We start from the raw sequence: 24,058 nt of genomic DNA, 5'->3' as shown, positions 1-24,058 counted from the left end.
TAATATTGAGTTTGATTGTTCATGTACAATCCATTCCACTGAACCTCCGCTATACCCGATGAGGGCCCTGTTATGAATCTCACCAGCATGCTGTTTTTTGAAGAATTCTGGCAATTACAGACATTAATGCTATTTGACAGTTACTTTTAAATAATTTATTACAGCAATTGAGTGTTTCTCGTGGGGCATTTTCATACTGTCTCACTGTCACACTGTGTCACAATTGACTAAAGGCGTCTCCTTCTGCTTGAGTAGTGTTGCTACCCAACTAAAACCATGCAATTGCAGTTTGCAGCAGTTTGTTGTGTCTTCTGCTCTCTTCTACGCAACAAATACTGAACTGATTTCCACAAAACTTTGTAGTTTCGGGTGATGCAATGGCCAAAGAATCAGAATCAAAGTAAGAATCTGGATAAAGGTGTTGATGGTGCCATGTCATCAGTACAACTGTCCCACTCGCAGAATCCTAAAGATATGATAAGAAGATATGGTCAGAAAAGCACAAATACTTGTAGGATGTGCCACAAAAACCCCCCCAAAACCTTTTATTACAAACATATTGGCACTGTCAGAGGTCTGTGCTCTGCTTAGTGACATACTAGTCATGCATGGTCATTTTAGCATTGCTAGAACAGTACCTGCACTAATTTACCATTATTTAAACAAATCCTTTCCCTCCATCTCAGGATTCTTATGGAGACACACCATTGCACGATGCCATTGCTAAAGATTTCCGCAATATCATCGAGATCCTGGTCGTGGTGCCCAACATTGACTTCACTCAGCAGAACCACAGAGGATTCAACCTCTTGCACCATGCTGCGCTCAAAGGAAACAAACTGTGAGTAAAAAGTCGGATATTTGGACCCTTGATTGAAGCATAGAACTTTCTTTCACTTGATCTCTTTGATCCAAACAGGGGTTTTCAAAGTGACCTCAGGGGAGCCACAGCAGCTTCTGAAAAATAAAGAAAACCAAACTCTTCAAGCTGCTAAATCATCTTCAGTTATGTCAAAAGCTAAATTAACTTATTTTTAGTTCCTTGGTGTGAAAACTCCACAAAATACGCTGCAGAAATACGATTTTTGGGGCATTTGGGAGGCCCAACCAACCGTATTATATTCTCTGAAAGGAGGCTCGCTGTGCCACACTTTGAAAAACCCTTACTGTAAAGGAGTCTGTCTTTTTCCCCCACTATTGCGAGTAGGGGTCAAAACTGGAAAAACTTGCTTGGGGGGTGCTTGTGCTCTGCCAGCTTTCGGTGGCTCATCAAGGGTTAAAGAGCAAACAATCTCTGCTTGCATAGATAATTATCTGCATGCCACATGGATCTGCACACATGTACACTCCTTCGGTGCTGAGGGATCCCATTAAATTTATCTCTGTGTCTTCTAGGAGACACCACACAAATAGACCTTCCTAATAAATATCATAACCCCCTCCTCATCTAACTATCGCTAAGAAAGTCATTTTTCAAAACTGGAAAAACTTGCTGGGGGGTGCTTGTGCTCTGCCAGCTTTCGGTGGCCTGGGCTCATCAAGGGTTAAAGAGCAAACAATCTCTGCCTCTCAATTAACTGGTCAGCAAACATCCACCCATCCATCCATCCTTTTTCTATGTCGCTTATCCTAATCAGGGTCGCGGGGGTATGCTGGAGCCTATCCCAGCTGACCTCGGGCGAGAGGCGGGGTACACCCTGGATATATATATAATATTCAATAATTCCTCAATAGTTGTGTACGTTACCTGAGTGCCAGTAATATCTCAGGCGAAATAGCGACGTAGCGTTCATTAAGACACTCGGTTCATGAATTACGTCCGGTTAGCATTTGCTATCAAACACTACCGATGACATTAAGTAATTATACAAAAGACAATGCAGCCGAAGTCAAGGCAACATATTAAACACATTTTCCAATTCATCATGAAGTAGTAGTTTAAGAAACGGAAGTGTATAAAACATGCATTTCTATAGTGGAGTTCAGGACACAAAGCAAAGCCGTCAAACAGTTGACATTTTGTATACATAACTAGCTGCTACAGGTGAAAGGTTAACTTTTGTGATAGATATAGGCATCTTACTGCTGAGTTAGTTTCCATAATCAGAATAATAAAGATGAAATTCACATCTCCGTGTGTAATCTGAAACGCCACGGGGGAGCAACAATGAATCAGCAGGGGAGCTTAATGTCAGCTGAACGATGTCATATGACATCTACAAAGGGACGTTTACGTGATCAACCCAAGCTACCTTGGCTTGCGATCGATGTAACGGGTACCCTTGTAGTAGATAAATCATTACATCCCTAATTGCGACCCTAAGTGCATGTAACAGCCATTACCTACCAGTGCTTTTAGGATGGGGAATATTCATTTTCTGCATTAAAACACATTTACATACTATTCTTATTTATCGCCAATGAAAATGCATAGTAGTGTTGTAACACAATTAGGTTTTATGGGAGAACTTTAAATATAGTACTGTATATGTCTTTAGACCTCACTGACGTCTGTGACTTGATATTTTTCACAGTCCGCCAAGTCTGCTTAACCATGATCAGTTTTGTGCTTCTGTGCTGTGCTTTTTTGAACTTTCCTTCCAAATTATAACAAAACCACAAAGTGGAAAATTGTCCCTGGTTCTTTTTTAAAGACCAGCCCTGAAGACAAAAACAAGACTGAATGATAAACCCCCAGCATTCCCCATATACTGCATTCCCTTACTTAAGTGATGTCACTTAATTCAAGGTTTCCGTTTGGGACTTTGAAAGTGTGTCCTATGTAATGTGATGATATCTGCTGAAACTATATGGTAACATAGAGGGCCCTCCCACTGTTGTTAGATTGGCTTTTTAGGTCTTTGGGTGAGTCATCTGCTGCCATCTGTCTAGGTCAGCCCCTCCATTTGTTATAAGTCAAGAACCTTCAGATGTTGTCGCAAAAAACACCTAATGCCGTGGTGCAAGTTATATTAACCATCTGTGGTTTTCTGTTTAAAAAAACAAGCATGGCTTATTGCAGGAACTGCTTAGAATCTGAGGCTGATATTTTGCAGGGCCTGTGTGTAAAAGGGGTTACCGTCTTTTAAACATAAAGTGAATGTCCACAAAAGTGCCATTGCTATGGAATGAGGCCCTTTAGAAGAATGAGTGTTTGTTTTGTACTTTATTTATTGCGAGGAAATGGGTGAAAAAAGTAGTTTTCACAGAGTCCTGAGAACGAGCAAAAAAGGAGAATACATTTCCTTTCCGGCATTTCTTTTACCAGTTTGTCAGAGAAACAGCCATTTGAACTGGAGTGGTTCACATAACTACCAGGGTGTAGCTTTTACCTTTAAGTCAGCTGGGATGATGGCCTCCAGCCTCTGCTGTGAACAGGAACAAGATAACATCCTGGCGTAGCAATTATGTGAATAATTACAAACTGTGAAATGAGCAGTAGGGTGGCATAGTGATTAGCACACCTGCCACACAGTCACAAGATCCTGGTTCAAATCTACCTCGGAAAAAAAAATCATGCCTGTTACACTGCAAAAACAGCCATACTTGAAAGAAGCCCAAATTATATTAAAATGAGACAGCTTTTCTTATATCAAGCAAAAAATTCTGCCAATGGGGTAAGCAAAAGTTGTTTGGCTAGAATTCTTATAACTAGAATATTTTTCTTGTGACTTGTAAGACTATAATGAGTCTTAAAATAAGTAAGTTGTTCTTAATCATATAGATAGATTTAAGTCAAATGTTCTTATTACAAGGTAAGAATTAAGTGTTCTTATAAGATTCTTAAATTGAGATAAAATGTGCTTTTATGAGGCTAGATTTAAGCAAAAATATTCTACATATTCTAAATGTAGGAGTATTACTCTATTTTCCTACAGTTTGTAGATTCTTCAATTAACTTATCATGCATATGGAAGGAAGTTATGTTGGTTACCTCTTTTCAACAAGCATGAAGCAAATGATATGGATGGAATTTTTTTATTTTTATTTTTTAAAGAAAAAAGTGCCTCGTGTTTTTCATGTATCTTTTAGTCGGGATACTATACGCTTGTGTATAATGGTGTTTATGATAAATGACAAATGATAGACATCGGCGTTGTGTAAAATTACACTTTCAACAAATGTTTTAAGTCAATAATGGTGTAATGTTATCATGCAATGACAGATAAATCTTTATTGGCTTCCATTGCATGTTTATTTCAAACATATGATTTCACCTCAACACTTAAAATGTGCGTCACCTTTTTGCCATGTCTCCAAAAAGTGCGTACGCCAACTACAAAGGTGGCGTAGCGGTGCGCACATTCTCGCCTCAAGTTGTGTTTTTTAGGTACCACCTTTGTGTGGAAAACTTTTCGGCCCCATTTTGTGTGTGCACAAGCTTTATAAGTAAGGCCCAACAATAGTCTACATGGTGACACACATTCTAAAACATCTAAACCACGCATACTGTAGAAGAAGAAATGTACACAAACAAATCTAGGTGCCCTCTAACATTTGAGTCATCATAATACAAACAACATCTCTACGCAGGCCAGCCCCCAGTCATGCCTCTAAAATGATCTCCACTGCTAACGACTCTGTAATTTGTGAGTTATCATGCTGTAGTTAAATAGATGTAGTTAGATTGCCTCCATGCACACAAAGAGACGCATCTTTCATTCCCTCATTACACTTGTGGAAACATTTGGATTGTAATGGCAACATTATCTCAGATTGTTTAAAGAGAAGATATGGCTCCCAAGGATCTTGTAAATTTTTTATGGTCGTCTCCAACAGAATACAAAAACCTCATGCATGTTTTTGGAATGTGGGAGGAAACCGGAGTATGTGGAGAAAACCCACGCATGCACGGGGAGAACATGCAAACTCCACACAGAAATGCCCAACGGAGATTTTAACACGATCTCCTGACTGTGTGGCCAACATGCTACCCACTAGGCCACCGTGCGGGCGGATTTTGTGCAACGGGACTCAATATTTTCTCAACCAAATGATTCCGTGTAGGAGATTAAGAAGAAAGAGGGCAAGAATTTTGGCTACGGAAGTTTGTAGATAACTTGGTGCCGCGTCTGTTCCAAGCTGCGTTTGCGGGGGCAGGAGTGGTGAGAGCTGCTTCGCTAACACCTTTTAAAATAATTTTTGGGTGAGAAGACCTTTATCCAAGTTTTGCATGATAAACCACACTTTTCGATGACTGCCTACATCCTTGAGTAACTTTAGAGTATCTGTAAGCATGGCAATACACGCCTTTCGATGACATATTGGTCGGATATTTGAGACCCGACCGTTCATACTGCAGTTGCATCGCATACATATCGGATTTATATCCACATACTAGGCCTGGGCGATAAACCGAAAATTTACCATTACCATAAATTTACCATGATAACCGACATCATTTTGCCCATGATGGTAAATTTGGTGTTTTAAAGAAAAGAAAAGTATTTTTTTGTCTGTTTTGATTGTGTGTGCTGGTATGCTATGTTCATTCCCCTTTAAGACGCGGTACAGCGCGTGTAGTCACGTGACTCCACCCATCCAGTCTGAAAAAGAAGGGAAACAGACGATGAGGGAACGGCTGACGGGTCAAATGAAGAAGCGGCTGTACAGTGCCAGCATTTCACTCGCATATGCGCACAGAAATACACTGTGCGAGTAGAAAAAATAAAAAGGAGCACACGTGCGACTACGTTTTTAACCCTTTCATTCGCATTTTGCTCGTGAAATAAGTCCATACAAAGTGAATCAAAGTAGAGTATCATTTTGGCGCATCTGTATATAAATCTACAAGTCTCCTACAACTTATCTTGGTTCACATCGGCAACTCGCGCTGACGCGCGATAACATCTCAGCCGTACAAGCTGCACTCGCTGACGTACCTAACTGGCTATGTTATCAGTTGGATACTGTAACGCTGCGGGAAAGATGACTCCTCTCTGTCACGTACTATATAGTGCTTTCCCACTCATGCGCTAAAAATACTTTTTTCTGTTTGTATGCATCGTAACACCACTCCAAATGATACTAAAAACTAACACAAATACTTGACTTTAAATATGGATTTTTAAAGCCTTTATGCAAAATTGACAATTCACAAATAAAAAATAAGAAAATAAAAACATTATCTATAGGAAACCATGATTAGTTTACTGTTGGTAGCAGTTTTTAAGGATTCCACGCTTTATTTGATATCACTAATAGCTGGTCACATGGCTACAAGAACATGTGAAATTCTCTTTTCATTGTGTGAATGATCATTTTGATGATGGTTATCTATCCAGTTTCTAAAGCCAACATGGCACACGCATATAGGCAAATAACACGACAATGGAATGTCTGGAATTTAATAGAATTGTTAGAAAAATGAGAAAGTCACTATATTTATAAATGGTATTATTATTATTAGTGGAAAATAGTACCTGACATGGTTGTGGTAGGTTGGACTGACATCAACGCCATGTTGCCATTAGTAATGTAATTGCATGAGAGGTGATGTCAGTCATGTTATGTGGCTGTATGTGTAGCTTAGTACATGTGTGTACAGGATGTACTGTAGTATGCCAGGGTATATACGATGCATTCATATTTGTGGACCACAGTCCCAGGGAGATTAATTTTGGGTTCCACAAAGATGATGTTGAGCAAAAGAACGCGAAATGCAAAGTGACTATGAAAACTGTCGTAACCACCCAAAACACATTATGTAAATGGTTGTTGGCGCTTTTTGGAGGTTTTTTCAGAGTGCTTTATAGGCGGAATAGGTGCGTTCCATTACGTGCATTATATTTCATTGAAAGTAATATGTGCCAGTTGGTCAATAAAACAACAAAAAGCAGTTAATTTGCATTTCCTGCAATTTTTTTTCCGATGGCAAAGATATATAGTGGTTGGGGATTTATCGTGCATTTATCATTATCAAGGTAAAACTGACCAATTTATTGTGATATTGATTTGAGGTCATATCACCCAGCCCTACCACATACGATTGAGGCCTGAGTCACATTTGAAAAACTCAGAATTATGCTGTTCACACTGACATGAAAAAAACAGATACAGGTCACATATGAGCAAAAAAATCTGAATTGACCTGCAGTGTGAACATAGTCTTGGACAGGAACAACACCAAATGAATACAGACCAGTAAGAGCCTGGACTTGTTTTTGTGTACAACAAATATACACATTAGCAATCATTAAGGTAATCAAATCTTACCTTTATGCATTCCACATACTATCAGCGTTTGGGAGCTAATATGAAGTGAAAGAAAAAGGGTAAAAATACAGTATAGTAGTCCATCTGTGTGAATTTCTCGTGGAGATGAATAAAGTATCTGTCTGTGCAGTGTGTGAGAACGGGAGATGTGTTCAAGGACCGTCAAACAAAGTGGGACAAATGGCCGCTCGCATTAAACATTCAAAAACTGGGGGACTTCTAACTGTTTATTATTTTTGAATAAAATAATGTCCCATCATGATATCCCTTTTACATAAAATTTGATGTAGTTATCATTGTAGTTATGTATCGAATCATTTACTACAAAGAGATTTACATCCCTTCTTACTATAGATTAACACTTTTTTCATCTGCGGTTAACTATGGACAAAATGCGATTAATCGTGATTAAATATTTTAATTGAATATGCATTTCCAATTGTTATCTGCATGTAAATCTATAATTGTAAAACTATAAAAACATGTTTTCTGTTCATTTTTGGCTTCTGCAACGGATGAATTGGATTTACATTATTTCTGATGGGAAAAATTCAGTTAGCATCCATTTTGGTGAGAGTCGGCCCTTCTGGTACGAAGTAAGGTTCCACTGTACTGGATCTAATTCTAAGCAATGTACTATCCATTGTATGTTACTGAAGTAATACTGTAGAATGACAAATTCATATCAAGACAAACAAGCTAAATTGACGGAAACATGGCTACTCAAAACTCAACATTGAAGCGCGATATTTTCATTGTAATAGTACAAAGGGGTCTTTTTATTTTTCATTGCTCTTTCAAGAAGAACGCTTGCACTTAAGAACTGTTTTGAGAACTTGTTGTGTGTTTCTATTAATAGTTCAACTGCTGGTTTCTGTCCAGCTCATGTCATGTGCCTGGGACGCGGGCTAATAGCTTTTCATTTTGACAGCTTTATGTTATGTGTATGCTTTACTGTCAAAGGTAGCTTTAAAGATGGTCTTATATCAGTTTGGTAAATTAAAGGGAGTAGCCTCATCACCTTTGCTGAAGTCATTACCAAAGAGAAGGTGTCATAGTATTTTTCACAAATTTCAAAAGCAACCGTTTGAGCGCCTCTTCTTTTAAAAGTGGAGCAAACAACTGAGTGAGATAGACTTTTTCTCACGTTTGGTGTTCATAAACAGGCTCTAGGGACACATATTACTGTTAAAACTAAAAAGTCAATTTTGCATGCAAGGGAGTGTTTAAAAAGTGTGACTTGGCATCATGTGACTCTTGTATGTCATGACAGGGCCACAGAGAAGATTCTAGGCCGAGCACGACAGCTGGTGGATGTTAAGAAGGAGGACGGCTTCTCTGCCCTGCATCTGGCGTCCCTCAATAATCACCATGACGTTGCCGAGATCCTCATTAAAGAAGTGAGCTACATTTTTGTATGTTTTTTGACATGAAGTTGTATGACATCCCCATCAGCAGTGGGCTATTTCAACAGTGACTTACCCCACCCCCCATTAGGTCCTGCGAGTCCAGTTCTGCTTGGATTTCCAATATTTAATTAGGCCCCTTTTTCCTACAGGGCCGCTGCGACATCAACATCCGCAACAACCGCAACCAGACGGCGCTGCAGCTGGCGGTGACGCAGGGCCACACCAACTTGGTCCAGCGGCTGGTGGCCGAGGGTGCTGACGTGAACATGGAGGACGAGGACGGCGATACCGCCATGCATGTGGCTCTGCTGCGGCCACAGCTGGCCAACGTAATGCTGAGCCCCGCTGTGGGAAACAGCAGTAGCAGCACAGAGGAGAGCGTCGAGGGATGTGCCTCCACGTCACTCTACTGCAGGGTAAGTCGTGGGAGAGTGGAGTAAAGGGGCCATGTTGCCGACCTCAGTAGTAGGAATAGCGTAATTAATACATTTTACATTGTGACATGCACACGCTAATATGCAATCTATTAGTTTCATCTTGCACTCAATCCAAGCCATGGAAGAAGACAAGAATACACCCAATAACAAAATGTCTCAAATCATGGTCGCTACTCTTTATAGACACCATGTCACAATTAGTTGTTATGTACCCAATGTGGTTGATTTGGTCTGTTAGTAATATATTCGAAACAATTCTTTTTTCAAACCACAGTTAGTTTTACATGCCTGACAGTTTCAACTGCTCACTTGCAGTCTTCCTCAGAGTTGTTTTTACTCTTACACACCCAGAATGTGGTCCTGAAAAATTCAGGCAGCAGATGACACTGTCACCCTGCCTCGACCGGTAGGAAGACAGTGCCAACATCTGTATAAATCCGCTGACATGACATTTCACAGCATCATCACGTGACCACAAAAGAATCTGACAAAAGAATTGTTTAGAACAATTCAAACAAATACTCACTGTATTTACAGCAGCTCAAAGATACTACTTTTCATACTCAGACATTGTGCCCAGCAGCTCTGCTGCTACCCAAAACAGCAGCGCCGCCCGAAACATGTAAAGGGTCTCTTGAATTAATGTGGTGTTCAGATATAAACATGTAAGTTCCCGACACAGTATTAGAGATGATCTTACATGATGTGGAGATGGCAATTTTTTGGTTATTGGTATTAGCTCTCTTTGCTCGATGTATGCATCCATTTTTCCTAGATTCCTGGGAACTATGCAATTTCTGCTCAGTCTGCCTTTGTCCAGCCTTCCTACGTTCTTTGTGGCCCATTGGTTGTGCATTGGATCCGGTGATCAATCCATGGTGTTGTCCGCCTTTCACCCAAATTTACTTATCGTGACCCTGAACAGGATAAGCGGTATTGAAAAGGGGCAGACTAACTAAATGAGTGTTAATTACAGATCTAAAGGACGATAAATGAAGTCCGGTGGTAGTACTACAGATTATTGGTCTTTTAAAAAAGGTGAAAACAAGACTCGCGCTGGGCTGACAGGTTATTAAAGTACTGAATATAGTGAAGTGGTGATAGTAAACAAAAGCCAGGCATGGAATGTTGAGGTGTCACATGAGTAATAAATGACTTACCTAGATGAAAGCAGTCAGGGACGTGACATCAGTTTGAGGAGAAAAAGGGTTTGTCTAACTGCGTAAACACGGCAAGATAAGAGGAGTTAGTTGTTAACAAAGGTGCTAAAACCTTTCATATCTAACCTACAGTATGCTACAAGTGATGACTTGTGTACATGATCACATTGTAGTTTTAATGTGGACAGAATAGTACAACTATAACGTGTAGCTATTTTTTGACTAAAAGATGGAGCTTTGAAGATTGTCTGTGCAGCATTTAAAAAGAAAAATCACATTGTATCTCCCCGGGGGACGTCTTGATTCCAGAAACCACACTAGATGAATTCATGTGCTATTTTCTATCCTCAGAGTCACAGTGTTACTCACTGTGGAGCTCTGTGTGATGTGACAATTTGACATTTTAAACGCAAAGCTGTTCTTCTCTGTGAAATCATTTTGTTCACGCAAGGAGTGGTACTGCCATTCATTATTCATTATTCATTAAAAATAATCTACCGTACCTTTACAAAGCAATAATGTGTTTTTTATAATCATGTTTTTTATACAGTGTATATGTGTTTTATATTTTTATAATATTCCTACTATGCAAGTATGGAAAGTATGGAATTTGATTTGATACATTTCCAAGTCTGGAAAAGTACGGAAAATAGAAACTCAAGTGTGGAAAAATATTCATGTTTCCAAGACTGTTAACACTGTTCTGTTTTATTAAAGATGAAATTATTAATAACTTAAAAAAAAAAAAAGAAAGAAATTGATGGATGTGTTTTTCTAAGCAGCTTGCTAGGGCAGCTAAGACCCTTTAACAGATTAATAAATAGTTGCATCCAGATGGGAACGAATCACTGAGTGAAAACTATGTAATACACAAGGCACACATACGTGTGGCGCTGTGAACAAACACGCGGCGGAACCACATGACACATTGGCGGGGGCGCCAGACTGTATATTTGATAGGCGCACAGTAGTTTAAGCTTATAATTCTAACAGTCCACCTGGAATTATTTGTTTTATTTATTTATTTTATCTGTAAAAGTGTCATACAATCTACTATATGCGCTTGTGTCCCTTTTTTCAGAAGCACTTTAAACATCAGACCACATCAAATAACAAAATCGAATTTTACTTTTTTTTTTTACTGAATAAGAAACCCGGAATGTACATGAATAAAGGATGTGTGATACACAATATGAACTATGAACAATAAAACATTGACTATTAAAGAGTATGTGAACGTCCATCCGTTTTTACTTCCCAGACAGTGCAGTGGGTAGGTTAAGTTTTGTGTCACATATTTGTTGACTTGTGTTTGTTTGGTACCATCGGTGAGGAAGTTGTCTGGATCGCTGCATGTGAAAAGCTACTTAAACCATCAAAAGGTTGTCTGAGATTGACTGACTCTGATGACTTGCAAGTCATGTTGCCAGCTTTTATGTTAAAAGTTTAAGTTAAATACTTTGGAAGCAACTAGCGGGCCAGATTCAAATGCTTGGCGGGCCGGATGTGGCCCCCGGGCCGTAGTCTCCACTGTGGTCCGGGCTGAGCTTAGCGGGTTGCACGGCTACAGAGCGGCAATTGTGATCGACAGATTAGCGACCCCTGCCCTGGGTGGACCAAATCGACATGAAAAACACAAACAGTTAGTGGTTTGGTCCAGAACATATGAGAGGCAAACATGTCCATCTCTGTTTTCCAAAGTCAAGCTGATGTGTTTGAATATTTTATTTTGCCTAAAACACAAAGATAATAGGTCTGCTTTCATGGATGACTGAGGAAATAAAATAATATTCACATTTGAGGGGCTGAAATCAGAGCAGATTTCCTTTAAATAAAAAAAAAAAACTATTAATCCAAGACCAAATAGTTGTCTATTAATTGGTAATGGATCATTTCATCAGTTAATTGTTGCAGCTCTAATGACACACATCGATTAAATGGGTCTGGAAAAAGCCTGTTATAAATTCGAATAATTTGGCATTTGTGGCACCCGCTGTAAATTGCTACGAAGACATGCTACCACTACATGGACTTCATACAGTATAGCCTTAATCTTGTATGGTGATTAGAGGAATCGTCAATAAGCCCAGACCCTTCATAGACATTTTAGTCAAAGACTGACATGGTTTTCAAACAAGCAAATTTTTTTAGACATGACCGTTTGTATTTATTTGTCTAAGCTAACTCCTACCCCTGAACCGCTGTACACAAAAGCGTGAACGTGTCAAAACAAGCACCCCTATTGTGTTGCCTGTACTATTATTTTCTAACAAATACACCACATGGTGGTGCTGTTATTAAACTCCATAACGTGGATTGACTTGAAATTTCTCATACAGCTCTATACGCTCTGCAAAACACCCACTGTAATTTTATAGTGTTTCGCCGAATCAGCATCAAATTTGGTACACACCTGTTTAGGACAGACAAGCATGTGTGTAAAAAATTTGAGCAAGACTGGTTGAAAAACATGGCCAACATAAAAGGCAAAATGAGTGGGACTTAACTAAATGACCATAAGTCATTGAATTTTTGACTAATAATTGTAAAACTTTGAGGAAATATTTATTACATGTATAGTAGCATGTTTTCTGAAGTATTTTGAGCACAGGCCATTTATAGTCATGTGGGGGGAAAAAATCACCCCATGTTGACAGTCTCCCAAGGCTGTGTACTCAGTTTTGAAAAAATTAAAACTGAAATTGAGATATTTTTAGGCTTGTATGTTTTGTAGAAATGGACTATACTTCCATGTCAGTGAGTGTAGATGTCATTATAACAATAAAGAACGTTCTTTCCAGCCCACAGGGCTGCAGCTCCACTCACCATCCTGAGCACCTTCCATAAACCAGACATGCACTTCTCTTAAATAAATATTACTTATTAGAGGGGTTCATCTGACTACTTCAACATGCACAAATGACACTGAAATGTGAGCATATATCAGTGCAAAGGATTTTCAGATTTTTTTTTTCGCTAAGTGTCTTTTTTTATTCCTTTCCCATGCTCTCACAGCTCAATGCTTCGGGTCTTCTCGGGAATACTGAGCTGAGCGTTGGAGCGGCCATTGCTTGTTTCCTAGCGCAAGAAGGGGCTGACATCAGCTATGCCAACCACAAAGGCAAGAGCCCCCTGGACCTGGTGGCAGACAGTGCCATGCTGCAGCTCATCAAGAGCTTCTCGGAGAAGCACAGGTGCTTCTTCTGGAAAGGACTCACAATCAGTGCTCTCACGTACAAGTTGTTGGCGTCATTATAGCTTTTTATCATCTCTCAGATTGCAGCGCCTGCAGGCTATAACGTGCGGCCAGGGACCGAGCACCGCTAACCTGCGGCGCGTTCACACGACCCCCAACACGATGACCAATCTGGTTTTTCCTACTCCACCGGGGCCCAGTGAATGCCTCATCTGTTCCGAACTGGCTCTGCTTGTTCTCTTCTACCCTTGCCAGCACAGTGTGGCATGTGAAGGTGAATGCACGGTTCTGTAGCCACACATAATTCCTATTTGGAAAAGCATGAGAACTAATTATACCATGCTCAAGCATGCTTTGGCCAAAATTTCAAATTTTTGGAAGAGGTGGACATTGTTACAATACACTTGCTAAAGCACAAGCACATGCATCGTCGCACATAATCAATGCGTCATTCCTCTCACTAGTTAATGATAACCTAGTGTTGCTTTCAAAACATTAGTTCATTCATCCATTCCATTCCTTGTTGCTTTAACAGAGTGTGCCCATCGAATGAAGAAATGCATTAAATGCCAAGTAACAATCACCAAGAAAATTCGACAAGGTAGGACAAAACCCCCCTTTCCTTATATTCTCTGTATCAAGATGTGTTGTGAAGTGTTTTCTACTCCTATACGTGCTGTAAACTTACTTAGGCTATTGTTTCAGAGCCTAGTGATCTGCAAAGTAAAGCAGTTTCTTTTGCAAGTCTATACAATTTTACAAACTTGTGTTGCCATCGAAACGTACAAATCCTACCTCCTTAACACTATGCCGGCGGCTCCGTCCTCCAGACCAGACCGAGGTGGACTGCAGCCCCGGCACGGAGAACTCGGAGCAGCACAACCTGCTGGAGCAGCTGCAGTCGCGCTACCGGCAGATGGAGGAGCGCATCACCTGCCCCATCTGCATCGACAACCACATCAAGCTGGTCTTCCAGTGCGGACACGCCTCCTGCATCGATTGCAGCGCCGCACTCAAGACCTGCCCCATTTGCCGGCAGACCATCCGCGAACGGATCCAGTTGTTTGTCTGAACACCCTGTGAGGGCAGGGTGGCATCCAAAGAGCAAGCAAGGGGACATGGGGAGGGCAATGAAATGATGAAATGACCTACTGATGATCCTGTTCATCCCCCTCAGCCTCCCATGAGCTTATTCTTTGACGCTGTCCACCCCTTTCAACTTGACAATCTGTTGCTGCTTTTACATGGATGTCTGTTACCCATCATCCTCTCTTCTGGCTGGCTGGGCCTCTTCTGTTTACACGGCTGCACAGAATGAGCCACCCGCCTCCCACAGCCTGTCGCGTGAATTTGGTCTGCTCTCATTTGGATATTGTAATAATCAGTATTAGTCTCTGCAGAGGGCGCTTTACGTATATAGTCCCCAACCACTTGCTGCTTGTATGCGAGGGGGAAGTACACACTATACTGTATATGCATGAGTATATGCATATTGTAAAGCTATAATGAGTCATTTGTCATGTTGTTGCTTTTATTTCTTTGTGTTACAGATTTTATTTATGTGTGAAAGGTGGTATTACTTTGTAATGTCTTTTTTCAGTTGCTTGGAGGGAAGGAAAAAAAGCATCTAATGAAAAACACCCCAAGCCTATTTTCCTCTTACTCAGGGTATGAAATCTTTTAAAAAGCACTTGTTTGTGAGGATATCCATAATAAAGGTTCAGCGTCACCGTCCCACACAGCTGCAGTGCGTCTTGGGGAAGGAAGATCCCTGAAAAATGTCATTCTCATTAGTGAATTCATGAATGTTTCTGTGTTTGCAGATAAGCTTCTGCAACAAGGAAAACCAAAAAAAAAATTGGGAAAAAAAAGCACCCGTCCACACTGTTTGTGTATTTACTGCATCTACTGTGTCTACCTAGCAACATGAGTGTTTGTGTTTTGTTATTCAACAAAAGCATTGTAATATAGAAGGGCATAAAGAGAGGTGGTTTGTGTGTTACATTTGTCTACCTTCCTGCTGGTGTCATTTCAGGAGAAAGACCCCCTTTTGTTCTCCTTTGGAGCTCTGGATTGTACTTCATATTTCTTCTGCTGTCTGTTTTCTTGAAGGGCTTCTGCATATGAGTAAAAAAAAAAAAGTCATCTTTATTTAATGTTTTGCTTTAATATGTGTTTTGTTTGGTTTGGCTTTGTTACACCTCACATTGTGGGAGATTTGGTTGTTTAAATGTGTACATTATGAATGTCGCGGTAGGGATGATGATGCTGTCTCACTCTGCCTTTTTTTTTTAAAGCGGAAGAAAAGTTGAGAGAGGGAGAGAAAACGCTGCAGGTGTTTACTTGGAACAAAGTACTTTTACATCAGTGCCAAATTGCATGAGGAACATGCATGGACGGTGCACACGTGGATTTATGTCATCGAGCTAAGATATTGAGATAAAAGAAAAAAAATGGGCTAAGTTGAAAATTAGGAGTATTATGTGCTCCACAATGAGTGATTGCAAACATTTACACTCTGTCAGACAGTGACAGTCCTGTATTGTTTGGATCAGGGGTTTTCGAAGTGTGGCACAGTGAGCCTTCCCTCAGAGAATATCATTTGTTTGGGAGCTGACCCTGTTTGTGGGGAAAAAAACACATTTTCACAGACTGTTCACTTTCTCACTATAGTAACTAAAAATCAGTTCATTTTGCCTTTGACATAACTGAAGTTAGCTTAGCGGCTTTGAACATTTTTATTTTCTTTAATTTTCTCACTGCCATTTTGAAAACCCCTGGTTTAGAGCTTTACGTACAATTATCCTTTTATCAATCAATCGAGGGAAGTTATTTTAAATGCCAATGGTCTGTTGATGGGTTTTGTAGGTGTGGGCAATCATGTGGAGAAGTGAAAAGAAATTGTGAACATATTATTTGTGTATATGTGTTTTGTTTATGAATTCTCCCGTTGAAGGAGGTAGCGGTGACGGCGATGTATAAAAGTACTATTCAAGCAGCAAACGTTATTCTGTGTTTGTACAGTTCAGCTGTTGGCCTTACTGTCTCTTCCTCCTCTGTTGTATGTTTGCTCACTTTTCTTCTGTACAAAAATATTTTGCAATAAATATGGAACACTTTTCTAAGGACACAGGATCAAGGAATTGATTTGTCAGTTTTGTGCTATGCAGTTTGGGGGTATTGTATGTGCAGATATACTGCTCAAAGAAATGAAGGGAACACAAAAATAACATCCTAAATGTGAATGAATGAAATATTTTTATTAAATACTTTGGTGTTTACATAGTTGAATGTGCTGACAACAAAATCACACAAAAATTATCAATTGAAACCACTTACTAATGATATTTATGTTATTACTGGGGGTGTCTATTCCATTTGCACAACAGCAGGTGAAATTGATTGTCAATCTGTGTTGCTTCCTAAGTGGACAGTTTGATTTGAAGTGTGATTGAGATTGTGATTGATTAAGGGTTCCCTTTATTTTTTGAATAGATTACGCGCGTTCATAGACCAAAGATGAATTGACAAATCTATGTTTTTTTTTCTTAGATGTTGTGAAACTGTAATTCCCAACCTCTCCACCAAATAGCGCAATTATGCTCGTAGGCTGCATTTACACTTGTGATTCAGTACTGGGGGCAAAAAAAGTGTGCAGTTTGCTTGTGTTCACGCTGGCAATTTTGTCATGGGACCAAACGCTGTGCAGAAAAGAACGTATTCATAAAGTAAGGACTTTACGAATATTCCACACCAAAATGCCATCTGCTGGGTTGAATGCAAAGGTTTATTTTTATATTCGGCTATATTTAGCAGAATAGATTTCACGAAAAGCTTGCGTGTGAACGCACCCTTAATAGTCCTATGATCCCCTCCGGTACTGGAGCGCATGAGAAAATGTCCAGTGGCATACATTGTGGTTCTTTCCAACCATGCATTATTTGTACTTAGGACTTAATGTCACCTTAAATGGCCACGTTTTTATTTTTTTTGTATAAAATTTGACTATACTTCATAAACATAACATTAGTCTAGAAATACCGAAGAAATATTCTAAGGAATGTGGTTATAAAGTACAAAATACCCAAAAATATATATAACTGAGTTAAGCCCACAAGTATTCATACATTGGCAATTTGAATTAGAAGTGATTTTTTTTAAGTTTAAATAAAATAAAAGTAAAGTTTTGTTGTCATGCAAATCATGTACGACCTTGTGCTAAAAGCAACAAAACCCTAATATTAGAATTGTATTGATTTTTCTTTCAGCAAGCTGCTTCCGCGTTTGCTTGCAGCTCGTTCAGGCAGGCTGTTGTCTGTGCAACATCTCTACTTTGCCAGCTGCCACCTCTTAGGCCTTAATTGTCTTAAGGCTCAGACGGATTTGACATATGACTCAGCATTTTTAGCAGTGACGTCTCCAGGGGGCCAGGACGTTTGGACCAATCACAAGGCTGCACCGTGGTGTCGTGCATATAGTACGTTGCATAATGCGTGGTGCAAACGGAAACACTATTTATTCCTGTTTTATTGTTATGTGCTTAGGCAAAATGATGAAAAATGAAGTATTTGTGCCACCAGTTTAAAATAGTAAAATCATATGCTACGTCACAACACATTTTTCAATAACTTAAGATACCTAACTAGTACTGTAAATTCTAATACTGGTTATTATTGTTTGTATCGGAGAAGGAAATTGTTCCATTAAAAGAACAATAATAAAACGTAATGCAACACAAGCAACATAAGAAGTACACACAATACTTTTTTCGTTTTTGCAAAAGTAGAGTTTACAGGTAAGTTGATCATAACATTATTTATTCACTCTGTGTCAATGATCATCTCATGTTATGAAAGCCTGCCATCTCGAGGTAAGGATAAATAGTTCATCTTTTGCAACGCTTATAAGACCGTCTTTCACTGATTTTTAAAATTGCTTTTATACATTTTCTTACTAGGGAACGTTCAGAAAAACAATATTTTACATCCGGGTATCGATGACTAGTTATTTCCTCAACCGGTTGCTAAAAAGAACAATGTCTTATATGTCCTACAGGGGACGCCCTTGCCTTGTCACTCGTGACTCTTCTGCCGTCAAACCCGGTGAACTTTTGTTTTGTATTAGCTTATTCGACACTTTTTGACAATTTCTTTCTGACATCAATTTGATCAAATAAAATGCATTTCCTGACTACAATCGATACCAAACGAAAACACCATATGGATTTTTTCATTTTTATTTTTTGGAAGACAGGCTGTAAATGATAAGTTGACGCAGCAGGGGAGGTGAGGCTAACAGTGAATGGAATTAATAAATCATTATGAAATCATTATGTAGAACCCAACATATATGTTTAATGTCATTCATAAAGTGTTTGGTTAGTCTTCAGACAAAAGAATGAAATATAGACTTAATAAGGAATTAATTTAAAGCTACTGGTTGCATTGTAAACACAAGGTGACAGCCAGCCACGAGTTATCTTACCACTGTCAGAATAACAAGAGTAATTGACATATTCTTACATTTCTAAGAAAGCACACAGCCCCCTAGAAAACAGACACAGTATAAGGATTTTGAAGATTAACAAGATAAGATATTAGTAAGTGCTACCAGTGGAATTTATTTCTAAAATCTTCTTCTTGTTGACATGCTAAAACAGCTGCTAGTTTTAGCTAATTCTTCCATCCTTGCTATCCAAAATATCTTTGAAAAGCTTGTTCATCTAATGTTTTGCCCAGTAAAAGTAATATAACCAGCTTCTTTTAGTTTATTAAATAGTTAGACTAATTTATTATCTTCATCTTTCTTATCATAGAGGACTACTACAAAGACTCATGTAAATGATCACTATTACACACAACAAACATCAGGCTGCGCTATGAATGATGTCGCTTCATGACATCATCAGATAATATCTAGTTAGTAGAGTAATGTTTTCCTATTTGTTTTGTGTGAACCTTCCACAGAAATCAAGTTTAGTGGTGACTCATTGTGTTTAATGCAGCAGCAGGTACCACCCAGCAAAAGAAGATGATGAAGCTTTGTGTACACTATCACTAAACACTTGTTTTTACAACAACAAGCTGTGCTGTGGCAGCACGGTGTGGCGTGTGGTTAGCACATCTACCTCGCAGCCAGGTGCTTCTGAGTTGGAATCTGGACCTTCCTCTGTGCACCGTAACTTAAGTGGGGACTCAAGATCATGACAGTGACTTGCGGTGAAGTTCATGACTGGTGAGGCACTGACTCCTTTGGGGTTTTAAAAAAAATGTTCATACAAGTTGCTCATTAAGTGGGTAACGAGAAAAATGACTAATTCACGTTGGTTAAAAATATTTTTTAAATTGTTTTCAGATACTTCTTAGTTCAATTTATTATATATTTTTTTTATCGACTGACAAACATTTGTGTTATTTTTTTATCCATGCAGTATATGAAGTACATGCACCCTCCTTCTACAGGAAAAGTTCTGACACTTTGTTGTAAAAGTCTGATCAACTCCTCATGAGGTTGGGTACATAATCCTCCATCCTGGCAGTCAAATATAATACAGCAATAATTCAATTTAAAAAACGCAGACTTTTCCTCACCGGAAGGCCGGTTTAGTGTCAGCCGTAGACCGAGAGAGACGCCGCATCCAGTGGGTTTGTCCACTGCTGCGATACGTCAACTTCGCCGCCATATTGTACGTGTCAAGGCTGCGCTGTAAATGAATACAAGTAAATGGATGGACTTTCATAAAGCGCCTTTCTACAAAGAAATCTAAGTTAATTCCTCTCGTTCATACATTCACACACGCACTAATATACTTGGGAAACAGTTAGGCACCAAAAACAATCAGAATCACATTATTTTTGGTGCCTAACTGTTTCCCAAGTTTACCGATCGGTCTGCAAGCATGATCATATGTTATTATATTTCCCATTGACTTTAATTGGTCACGGGTCTGTAAAGGGACATGACTGGGTCCAGATCCAGACCGAGGTCCGCCATTTGCTGATGGCTGGATATAGTGGATCTTTGACCAGCGTTTTTTGCAGTGAGAATTTAAAAATAGCAGAGTACTTCTGTCATATAGAGACGATCTTTGACCAGCATTTTTGCAGCACTTAAGACAAAACAGCGTGATCGTGTCATATAAATGATCTCTGACATGTGTTTTGCTGTAGAGGTCCTTAACGACAACTGTGCAACAAAGAACAAACTTTTCATGTTTTCTACTCACTTTTTGCAAATGAGACATGGCCTATTACGCAAATTCTACAATTATGTCAATGTGCAACCCACCACTGCCACAAATGGATCAAATAGATTGTAGCTCATTGCAGTGCTATCTATCTGTCGATCAATCTTTCTATCTATCTATCTATCTATCTATCTATCTATCTATCTATCTATCTATCTATCTATCTATCTATCTATCTATCTATCTATCTATCTATCTATCTATCCATCCATCCATCCATCCATCCATCCATCCATCCATCCACAGATGTAAATGTACAGTAACTATGGCTGGTAGGATGTTGTGGTTAGTGATAATGCTGCTTGGATAAACGTCTCATCATCTTGTTTTCCTCCCTGTTTTCTCCATCCTCCCAGGCAGCAGGTTGCTATGATGGGATTCCCACTGATGCAATATCAGCCAACCCTGACTCAACTCTCTGGGTGGGTACCGTATGCCAGCATGCTCTTCTTTCTTGTTGCTTGTCTGTGTGCTTTACAGCAGCATTGTTGTATTATCTTTGTTCACCAAACTGTCTTCAATAAGTGAGCCAGGGTCTTATTTTGACTCCCTGAAGGCAAATCCCACCCTTACTTAACTCTCCAAACCGCAAATTGCACCCAGCCCTTCTCCATCCTGCTCTCATTGTAGTCAGCCTGCTGTTGTTGCTCAGGATTTGTTAAGAAGGTGATCATTAGGGTTCCATAGGAGAATACAGCCCATATGCACAGGGGCTCTGTGAAGCAGATGGGTCAATTATATGAGATGCTAGTTAATTGGGCTAGCTTGATGACACACTAATGACATGTCCAAGGGCTGTTATTAACAATAATCTAGTAAAGTCTAATCAGTATTCTTTTGATTCTCACCATTTTTTCCCCAGAAATAATATACCCAACCACGGTACAATCTGATCTATAATAGAACAGAGTCTTGCAGACTATAGAGTAGAGTAGAGTAGTTCACTCATCTGATCATACCAAAATAACGCATGAAAATAAATGAAGGCAGATCCCAGAGATGGCAACCCTCCCAAATTCAGGACATTCATTACGTGTATACGTATATGGACATTTTGGTTGCCTTCAACATAAGCTATGTGAGACAAGCTTATTTTTGACTGTGAAGGTAACAAAATCACCTAGACATTCGTTTTACATGTCTTTTACATGTTGACACTTAAACTATTTAATTTGCTTACATTTTGTCATTTACATTTTTGCTCACCTCCTGTGTGAAAAGAAAGGAAGGTGTCGAAAAAAATAAATCATATTTTGATGACCAAAAATCAGGACACTCTGCCCAAGTGCTCCAAGCCTACTCAAAGATGCCTGATAATTTCAATACATTTAAAGTATGCCTCCTATGTATGGCTAGATAAATTGTTGTATTACAAAATACTATCTATAACCAAAGACACTAATTCAGATAGGCTTCTCAGAGGTTGTGCAACATGCTTTATTATGCCTAAAGTAATATCTCTTTAACAAGTTTCAATGGTGGGCTGCACGGTGGTCTAGTGGTTAGCATGTTGGCCACAAAGTCACAGTCAGGAGATCGGGAAGACCTGTTTTTGAATCTCCGTTGGGCATTTCTGTGTGGAGTTTGCATGTTCTCCCTGTGCATGCGGGTACTCCGGTTTCCTCCCACATTCCAAAAACATGCATGCTAGGTTAATTGGCGACTCTAAATTGCCCATAGGTATAAATGTGAGTGTGAATGGTTGTTTGTCTATATGTGCTCTGCGATTGGCTGGCGACCAGTCCAGGGTGTACCCCGCCTGTCGCCCGAAGTCAGCTTGGATAGGCTCCAGCATGCCCCTACGACCCTAATGAGGAGAAGTGGTATAGAAAATGGATGGATGGATGGAAGTTTCAGTGGTGGTGCAAAATTACTTTAAAATCTCTGGGATTAAATAATAATAGAAATAATGTCTTGTCTGCAGTAGAAAAATCGTCCTGAAAGAAAATAAAAGCTCTCTTTTCAAGTCTCACTGGACAAATGAATAACTAAAAAATACAAAACGATTTCAAGTATATTAGCAAATCCAGCTTTAACAAATGTAGCTCACACAAACTTGTCAATGTAATGATGTAATTAATAAAGATATTACTTCTATATATCTATATACTATTTCTTTTTATCCTCATTTTTGTTTTTTTGGGGATTACGTCATACAACCCTAATTCCGGTCAATGTAATGGCCCAATGTAAAACAAACATTTTAATCACTTTCCAAAAAAAAAAAAAAAAAAACAACCACAGGAAAACGGGACCTTTGGTCATCCTAAATCCCTAAATAAGCAAGTAAGATAAAAAAAAAAATGATGCCATACAGATCTGGAAGGAAGAATAAAAATATTAAAAATAAGGATAAAAATAAAACTTTGTGAAATTTAACAAAAGTAATACAAATTGGAATAAATAGAAAATATATAAGTTAGAATAAGTGAAGACATTAGAATAAAGAAAAGTAAAGCAAAGACATTGAGAATGAATGTAAAAATACTGGAGTAAACACTTTGACTGAATTGAACAATTCATGAGTAAACCTGCGAGGCTACTTCAGTTATGTTTAAAGGCCAAATGAATTTGTAGTTCCTACAGTGCGAGAGTAACCAGTCGCTGGAGTGAACAGAAACACCACAAATATGCTCCAGAAAATTGTTTTTCCAGGGCGTAAGGGAGGACCCAATCGTATTTAAGTTCTCTGAGAGGACACACACCTCTGTTTTAATGTGTCTTGTTCCGTTTGATCTCAGCATTCATGTCACCACGAATGAGGATGTCAAAGTTCCATGATTCTATTTTGTTGTCCAATTTTTAGGAACATATTTGACCCTTTTAAAAATGGCTGTGCAAGAACCAAAACAGCAGCAATTACTGTAGTAGCCAAGCATGGTTTTTAGTTGCAACTCACACTAGAACACCACTATTCATGTAGAAGCTGCTGATGCTTTCACTTATCAACAAAAACTCCTACATGCTGTGTTGTATCACAATCTTGTCACATAATCCAAGAATGTATGGGAATTCTTTGTGATTAATCACGGTTAATCACAGCATGTCATTAACCCATTTAATACCAAAGACGTATTATATGTTTTTATATACCTGAACGGCCAATCCCAAAGACGTATTTATATGCCTTTTATGTTTTTTTGCACGAGAGGCAAAAAGAGGTGATGATGCAACTGCACACTAATAGCAGCAGTTTTAAGCCATAAAAACGGCCACAAAGTGGCAGAAGTGTATTTGATAAGAGCTCGGCATGGATCATTTGCCTGTAAAACCACACTCGACAGCAAGAAGGAAGTAGAAGAGCATGGAGGAGTGTAGCGTGCAGAAGGTCACGCATTGTGCGCCATGCGAAATGATATTTTCCTGAAACATACCTATGTTCCAGCTGATTACTT

General features: G+C 39.2%; 1 protein-coding gene across 6 annotated transcripts in view; it reads left to right on the top strand.

Annotated features, from left to right (window-relative positions):
• The window catches only part of mib2 (MIB E3 ubiquitin protein ligase 2), an 82,633-nt gene extending 66,087 nt beyond the window's left edge, over window positions 1-16,546 (top strand). For all 6 annotated transcript variants that reach the window (XM_054799373.1, XM_054799389.1, XM_054799402.1 and 3 more), the window contains 7 exons: window positions 687-841; window positions 8,489-8,615; window positions 8,774-9,040; window positions 13,237-13,415; window positions 13,498-13,691; window positions 13,953-14,018; window positions 14,248-16,546. In XM_054799373.1, coding sequence (XP_054655348.1) covers window positions 687-841; window positions 8,489-8,615; window positions 8,774-9,040; window positions 13,237-13,415; window positions 13,498-13,691; window positions 13,953-14,018; window positions 14,248-14,489 — 1,230 coding nt within the window. In that variant the 3' untranslated portion in view covers window positions 14,490-16,546. The remainder of the gene's footprint in view (window positions 1-686; window positions 842-8,488; window positions 8,616-8,773; window positions 9,041-13,236; window positions 13,416-13,497; window positions 13,692-13,952; window positions 14,019-14,247) is intronic.
• Window positions 16,547-24,058: the final 7,512 nt, after the last annotated feature.

This window comes from Dunckerocampus dactyliophorus, chromosome 1 (genome assembly GCF_027744805.1).
Source record: "Dunckerocampus dactyliophorus isolate RoL2022-P2 chromosome 1, RoL_Ddac_1.1, whole genome shotgun sequence".
Lineage (NCBI taxonomy): Eukaryota > Metazoa > Chordata > Actinopteri > Syngnathiformes > Syngnathidae > Dunckerocampus > Dunckerocampus dactyliophorus.
The sequence above is the reverse complement of the archived record's forward strand: the minus strand, read 5'-3'. Positions and strand labels throughout refer to the sequence as shown.